Source organism: Scatophagus argus, chromosome 4, assembly GCF_020382885.2.
Source record: "Scatophagus argus isolate fScaArg1 chromosome 4, fScaArg1.pri, whole genome shotgun sequence".
Taxonomy (NCBI): domain Eukaryota; kingdom Metazoa; phylum Chordata; class Actinopteri; family Scatophagidae; genus Scatophagus; species Scatophagus argus.
Window position 1 is genome coordinate 11,446,425 of NC_058496.1, and position 7,700 is coordinate 11,454,124.

At 43.4% G+C, this 7,700-nt stretch overlaps 1 protein-coding gene across 10 annotated transcripts in view; it reads left to right on the forward strand.

The window, feature by feature from the left end:
* The window catches only part of LOC124058442 (aminopeptidase O (putative)), a 69,337-nt gene that overhangs the window by 60,479 nt on the left and 1,158 nt on the right, over nucleotides 1-7,700 (forward strand). For 7 of the 10 annotated variants that reach the window (XM_046387701.1, XM_046387700.1, XM_046387702.1 and 4 more), the window contains 2 exons: nucleotides 142-228; nucleotides 342-490. The exons of 2 other annotated variants lie outside the window; for them this stretch is intronic. In XM_046387701.1, coding sequence (XP_046243657.1) covers nucleotides 142-228; nucleotides 342-482 — 228 coding nt within the window. In that variant the 3' untranslated portion in view covers nucleotides 483-490. Of the gene's footprint in view, nucleotides 1-141; nucleotides 229-341; nucleotides 491-7,700 lie in introns of those variants that run through there. One more of the 10 variants, XR_006843255.1, reaches the window with a different exon arrangement.

Consider the following 7,700-nt stretch of genomic DNA (forward strand, 5'->3'; position numbering starts at 1 on the left):
TTTTCTTAGTTCTGTTTTGGTCGATGTTGACAATATTATGTGGCCATTTTTTGCCAAACGTTTTCTACCTCAAGGTCAAATTTGCGCTTGATTCCATTAATAGTTGTTTTTTTTTTTTTTTAACTCTGTTTCGGCTTCCAGGTGCGCCATCGCTGGTGCGAGCTGGTGGTCAAACATGCGTACACTCGGGCTTACAGAGATGTGGAACACTTTCTGGTTCATGACCAAGTAAGTAAATACACACAACTGCTGAACACTTGATCTGTATGGTACAAAACACTTTTAGCATTCTGATTCAGCCTAAGAAAAATGAACTAATTGCCTGAGTATGTGCGTTTCAGGCCATGGGTGTGTATCTGTATGGGGAGCTGATGGTTCAGGAGGACCCTGAGCAGCAGGCTCTGGCCTTTCGCTGCCTCTCATTGGTCCAGGAAGAAATGGACCAGTCGGCACGCAGAGTGGTGGAGGAGATGGTCCTATGACACTGGAGGTGAAGTCTTATTCTGAATCTCAGCAGCTATAACAGCTTCCACTCTTCTGTGAAGGCTTTCCACAAGATTTTGGAGAGTTTCTGTGGGAATTTTTGCCCATTCATGCAGTAGAGCATTTGTGAGGTCAGGCATTGATTGCACTGGCACTGGACTAAAAGGCCTGGCTCGCAGTCTCCGTTCCTTTTCATCCCAAAGGTGTTCAGTGGGGTTGAGGTCAGGGTTCTGTGTGGGCCAGTCAGCTTTTTCCACACCAAACTCATCGAGCCATGTCTTTATGGAGCTTCGCTTTGTGCACTGGGAGCACAGTTTTGCCTTCCCCAAACTGTTGCCACAAAGATGGAAGCATAACATAACATTGGCATGCTGAAGCATTAAGATTTCGCTTCACTGGGACATCAAGGGGTCTCACCCAGCTCCTGAAAAACAGCCCCATATCACACCTGAACTCAGTAATAAAGAGGTGTGTCCCCATACTTTTGTGTACATGGTGTATCACCACGACAAAGCATTTCAGCAGAATTTTTCAGATATTCTGTGTCATCTAATCATTTGATATCATTGTTATTCTTCTTCTTTTCTGTTTCATATCTCACCTTTTAATCTAGACTGGCGACCATAAAAGAAAGCTTTGTGTTAGATTGTTCCTGATTCCATCTGCACCAGTGGACAGTCCACACTTGAGTCACTTGGCTACTTATTCTTCACATTCTTCTCTGAGCTCATTGAGTGTGTGTGTGTGTGTGTGTGTGTGTGTGTTTGTCGACTCAGAATGGGGCCTTTTCTGTGGTTTCACAGCAGCGCCATCAGGATGTGTTTGTCAGAGAAGGAATTTGGGAATGTGTTCCTCAAACAAACAACAGAGGGAGGAGAGAAAAAGGGAGAGAACAGGTCAGTGAGCGTTTTTGGAGGATCTCAGGACGGTTCCCGCTCGGTGTGGGGTGATTTTTATACCGCTGGCCCTCAAATTCCTTGTGTGAGAGTGTGTGTGTGTGTGTGTGTACATGTAACTGCAACTATGGACCCCTGAGCTTTTTAACACTTCAGAGCAGTGAGGGATTTATTGGTCTCACACTTAATGCAGGGAAGAGAAAAATTTACGGTTTAGACAGACAGAAAGGGAGGGGAGGAAGAGAGTGAGCGGAAGGGAGGAATGAAGTAAAGACAGGTCTCTTTGAAGCTGCCCATCTTTTCATAACAGTCCCGCTATTACTGACACTAACCTTTGAATAATGAAAACAGGCGATTAAACAGATCTTGGCTCGACAGTTCAACCATAGTAACCTAACTATTTTTCAAAGCTTTTCAACAATATAGGCATATAATTTGGGTTAAATGCAATCGCTACAACACTGTGAAATCTTCTCAGCATTCTCAGTCTTTTAATCGTTTAACTCTCAACTCATTACATTTTATTAAGATTCTTTTTGGCATTTTCCTTTAATTTGATAGTTTTGATTATAGATATAAAACAAGCTTCTAAATTTAGCCAGCTGTGTTATTATCCAGCATGCCCCCAATTCAGTGAGTAGCAGCTCAAACACGGCGTCTGTGACCTTGGTCAACACGGCCTGCGTCAAGAGGTGCCGCTAAATACTTGTCCCCATCAACCTGAGTGACTTACAGCCCTAAATCCTTTTTTAGGCTGTGACCAAGCCACTACAAGACAGGCTTTTATCTTCAGACACACGCCTGCATGCACGCACGCACACACACACACACACACACAGACAGAGACAGCTTTATGCATTTGCTCAGGATGTGAAAGGCTTTCTAGACAAGTGCTCGGCATCTGGCTCAGTCCTGATAAATCTCTCTCACACACACACACACACACACACATACGCGCCTATCTGTCTGTGCCCGCAGATCTTTTGTCATCACCCTTCACTCCCTCACTACACCTCCCTGTGGAGCCTCGCCACAAGTACAGGAGGAATGAAAGGGAGCAGCACAGACTTAGAAGAAAAAGGAATAGAAGAAGAGGACAAGAAGCATTTAGAAATTAATACCCTAACTTTTGCTATCGCTTCCCTTTGGACCGAACCAGACAAGCTTCTGTAAACATCAGTGCATCATGCTGGTCAACTGAGCAGAGCTTCAGAGCTCTCTCCAATTAAAATGATGGATGAACCGGCCTCTTCGCTCCTTTTTCATATTTCTCTTTGGGGAGACGGATTCACGTTTTACTGCTCAGTTTGTGTTCACTTGTGGCCCTTTCTAAAGCAGAACACTCCTCCATGTACACTTTCACGCAATGATACGCAGACCCACAGCACAGAGGGATTAGGCTGAGGCGGGCTGTGAGGGTTTTAACTGAAAACAACATGTCTGTCAAGGCGCACTCCCCGCTCTGCGTTTTTTAAACCTAAAAAGGACAACCCTTTAAAAGGAGAAGGGTGGTCTTTCCCTGTCCTTTTTGTCTTCCCCGCTCACTCCCTCGTTCTTTTCCTTCCCCGGTACATGCCTCTGGAATCCCTCTTGATCCGCTTAATGAGGGGCATATCGCCGGGTTAGCCGAGCGTGGCGAATGGGAGAGGAGGAGAGAGGTAACCAAGGAAATAGTGCGAGAGAGAATGAGAAAGAGAGCGAGGATCTACAGGTCTGGTTTTTCATGACTGGGCCCTGATGGCAGATGTGAGCGAGGAAGGAGAGAGAACAAAGAAAGTTAGAGATATTTCATTTCATGGGTGGACTGGAGCTGGACTTGTGGATGTAGTTAGAGGAGGGGAAGGGGGGAGGAGAAGAACTTGCTCTTTCATGTCTGTGCTGTGAGGGTTCCTGGCGTGCTGATTTGTGACTTATGATAAAATCACATTGCCAGGGATTACCACACAGCCCTGACCCAGCCGACTGCCATTGTAACCACAAACCCTCCTCTGCACATGCACGCGCACATGCACGCAGAAACTTGAAACTGAAGTAGACATGATTATCTAAGAGTGCGTTTGATTGTGTTCGGAGAGTTGATGATTTGAGAAGAAAAAAGGATGATGAGGGAGCCAGAGGGTCTTGATAAGTGTAAGTGTGTGTGTGTGTGTGTGTGTGTGTGTGTGTGTGTGTGTGTGTGTGTATACAGGTCAGTCCGCCAGACAGGTTTTGTATCCTCTCTCCAGCCAGGCACAGAGCTTAGCTGATTGGTGAACAGTGATTGATTTCCTCTTTGTTCACAGTGGCTAAGTTCTGCACCTGAGGAGAGCATGGCCCAGACAAGCAGACAAAGGAAGACAATGAATTGGTGTGAAAGAAAAGAGAGAAAAGAAATGTTCTTTTTAAGTTTTTACAGTGGCGGGCATGTGTGTGTGTGTTTGTGCTTTTGTGAGCGCACAGTGGAGTGGAGTTATTGAAAGCGTGTTTATACATTTCAGTCACAAAACTCCTTGGCCATTGTTCTGTGCTGTTTTCTCTTTCACCTTTTCCTTTTATCTCATTTCTTTCCTCTCCTCCCTTTCTCTTTTCCTGCCTTCTCCCTCAGTTTGGTTTAACCTCAGTCTAAATATGCCCCATGTCTTCCAGCCTCACTTGCATTTCTCTAAAACTTTCCACTGAGACCCTCTCGCTCAGAAGAATTAAACACAGGAGCCTACTCACAAATTCAAAACGCTGTGCCACCTTACTAATGAGCAGCGCACCACGCTCTCCTGCTTTGTCTTTCCCTCTTCTTCCATATTCCTTCTATACCCTCAGCCTCCACCCCTCTGCTTCTGCCTCCTTATAGTTACGCTGTATAAAAGATAATCCTGCAGATGATGCCAATTGCATGCTGTGTAGTTCTAGCGAAGGTGAGAGCCAAGTACCTCAGGAGAGACTGTACTTCTAGTACTAATGAGGCCTGGGGAGACACAAATACAGCGTAATGCTGCTGACAGATATTTCATCAATCCAGTAGCCACCATTATTATCCTCATCATCATCCGTGTCCTACTCTCTAGATTTTGGATGTCTTGCTTAGTTCACCATTTAAGGAAATTAGCTTGCTGAGATTTAGATGAGAAGATGGATGCAATTCTCATATGTTCAGTATGTGCTTCAGCTTGACCAGTGCTTCATTTTTGATTCGATACTGATTTCTATATATTTCTATATATATATATTTTTTTTAATTTAATTGCAACATGTCAGCGCTCTTTGCTGAACAAGCCATGTAAGAGCACCACTCTTTCTAAATTACTTCCAAACTAATTTGGCATTTCCTTGATGCAATTTCCTGTCACTTATCGGTTGATACATACATTATATCGATATAGCTTTTATAAATCAGTGCCGGCCAATTTACTGGTTTAGCACCAGCTACTGTCAGCAGCTAAGCTTAGCATAAAGACTGGGAACAGGCAGAAACACCTGCCCTGGCGCTGTCTGTTGCTAACAGAATTTGCCTACGAGCACCTCTGAAATTGATGAAAGGGTTATTTTGCACGTTTTGAAATTGTAAGGGAGCGGGACGCAGCGTCAACAAAGCAGTGAATCAGATGAATAACATGTTTCTGATTGTTTCACGGCGGTAGAAAAACAACCCTGAAAGGTGCCGTATTGCCGGATTCAGCCACAGCGTGCGCTTTATCCTGTCTGCTGCGTGCGTGTAGTTCAGCCATGCCCCCGGCCATGTTCAAACAGACACATGAAGGTTAGGAGGTTTATAAGTATTAATGTCATCATCAGAAATGTCAGGTCACGGGGGAAAATGTTTTTTTAAAGGGCTTGGGAAAATAGTTTTTAGATGCCAAAACATGCGTACTCGGACCAGTATTTGAATACTTCATTTTCTTTCAAGTGTAAAAAAGCCGAACTGCGGTTATACAAGGGGTTATGTTCTGTTACCATTCTTCTATTAGGCTCTCAAGTCAAGAAAGCATATTTCCCAAAATATCAAACTATTCCAAACTGTTTAGATACAGCGGGGTAACTCGATTTAAAAAGACATGCCTGCTGCAAACCAGTGCTCAAAATCATCCTTTAAGAACTTAAAGTGCTCAGGTTTTAAACTTCAAATCACTTTGGCAGTGAAAAGTGGCGTCCGTGCATCCCCGGCTGATGTGTATTGATTTCAGATCTAATCTCAGCCTGAGGAGAGATCCATAAAGCAGAGAGATTCTCACCAAACACACTTTCACACTGTGAAGGAAAACAAGACCGAGGTGTCAAAAGATGGAAATCTTGCAATGATGTCAAAGCTTTCCATCATTTAGGGATGGCAGTTTCACTTTATTAGGACGCTTTAGTGTTTCTAGTGTGGATTTACAACGCAGTATACGTTGTCTCTGATGAACGAAAGGCTGTGATCCTGCGAAACAGTCACTGATAACGAGAGAAGCAGGAATCATCAGATGGGTTACCCCACACGCGTTGTTTCCAGCATTACAGAGCGTGCTGAGGGAGGGTTTCCAAATTAGTCGAGATAAGCTTTAAACATGAGAAAACAATACAAAGTGCCAGCCGTTTCTGCCAACTCTATCATCAATAAATCTCAGTTTGCCTCGCATGATCCAAGAAATAGATTTGTTTTGGAACTGTTACACAACAACCGCCATTTTACATCTTCCTTCCAAACAATAAGCTTCTTAGAAAAAAAAAAAAAAAAAAAATCCTCATTCATCTGTTTCAACCCAGGTTGTTAATACATGCAGCTGGTCTACATGTAAAGAATCACTCATGTAAAACTTAAAGTACTCACCAGCAGTGGCTTAATGTGTAACCTTTGCTACAACGACAGTGTAGAAGTCCATTGACATACCAGCTGATTGTAATGCAAAGCTATCCTGTTCTGGACCAATAGCTCCCTAATCAAAACAGTGACAGATGGCTGAAAATATATTTTAGAACTGGTCAGTCTTTTTTTGGCAAATCACATTCGCGAGGCGGGTATTATAGCCCTCTATATTCACGACGACAAAATGGCGACTAAACGAGGACAGATGTGTGAATTAGAAATGAGGGCCATGTGGAGCCTGCCATTTTTAGACCTATATTTAGGGCCTGTTAAAAGAGTAATGACCATCAAAGGCCTGTAAAAGAGAGGAATTGCCATCAGAGCGCGTATCTAAAAGGTGATTTATTACACTCTAATGGGAGGGAAATGGCGCTCTGCACATCAAAGGACAAAGCAACATTGTATAGAGACATCGAAAATAAACTTATCAACCCTCTTCTCTTCACACGACTTCACTTGACTGTTTGTTAAACGTTGAGTATATTTTAAGGAGCTGTTGCGTTTCAAAGTGTATGTTGGCAACTTTTTCGGCTTTAAGTAATGCAGTATGTATGCAAGCTCCACACAGAAGGTGGTGAAATGTGATTTTAATGGATTTACAGCCAGATTTTTTTATGATCAGACTCCTAAAAATAGTCTCATAGAATCTTTTATGCTAACCGTCCACCAATCATTCAGGAGGGCTCCCTCCACCCAGCAGTGGTCTTGCTGACATCGCGATGGAGGGGTTTCTACCATGTCAACCACACCTTTCACCAGCTAGTGAAATCCAACAGTCTCAGCAGTTTAAATGAACCTTCAGTGATGTGGTTTCTTGTGGGTTTGGCAAAGTGGAACGCAGCCTGACACGCAGCCCGAGTTGGCATCGCTTTTTACTTCATTACAGACACACTGCAAGGGGAAAAAAATAAAATAAAAATGGAACAAAATATGCGGTCGTAGCCAGCCAGTGCTTCATGAGAAAGAGAGATTTGGGTTTGGCTTCCTGTGCCTACTGAGCTGATAATCAGTCCTATAGAACCACTGGCTCAGTTCAGCAGGAACAGGAGTCCAGCCCACTCACCAGCGAACCGGAACACACTGGCTCTGGGCTCAACAGGCTCATCCTTCCATTTTTGCAGATTACATACAACAGTCACTTTTCTATTGGACAGTAGAATTTTTAGGAGTTTTATTTTCTGTCTGAGTGCTTGAAATCACCACCTCCATGTCCATGATTTCACACAGCATGTGCATTGTTGTTCAGTGAATTACACTGATGATTACCGTAATTTCCAGACTATTGAGCGCACCTGAAAATAAGCCGCACCCACTAAATTTATTAAAGAAAAAAAAAACACACTTGTATATATATATAGGCCACAGGTGTCTACGTTGTCAGTCTCTCTTTCGTTGTTTAAGCCGCAAGGTTCAAAGTGCGTGAAAAAAGTAGCGGCTTATAGTCTGGAAATTACGGTATTCAAGAGACTGGTCGCCATTAATTGATTAGTTAATTGCCAGAAAAT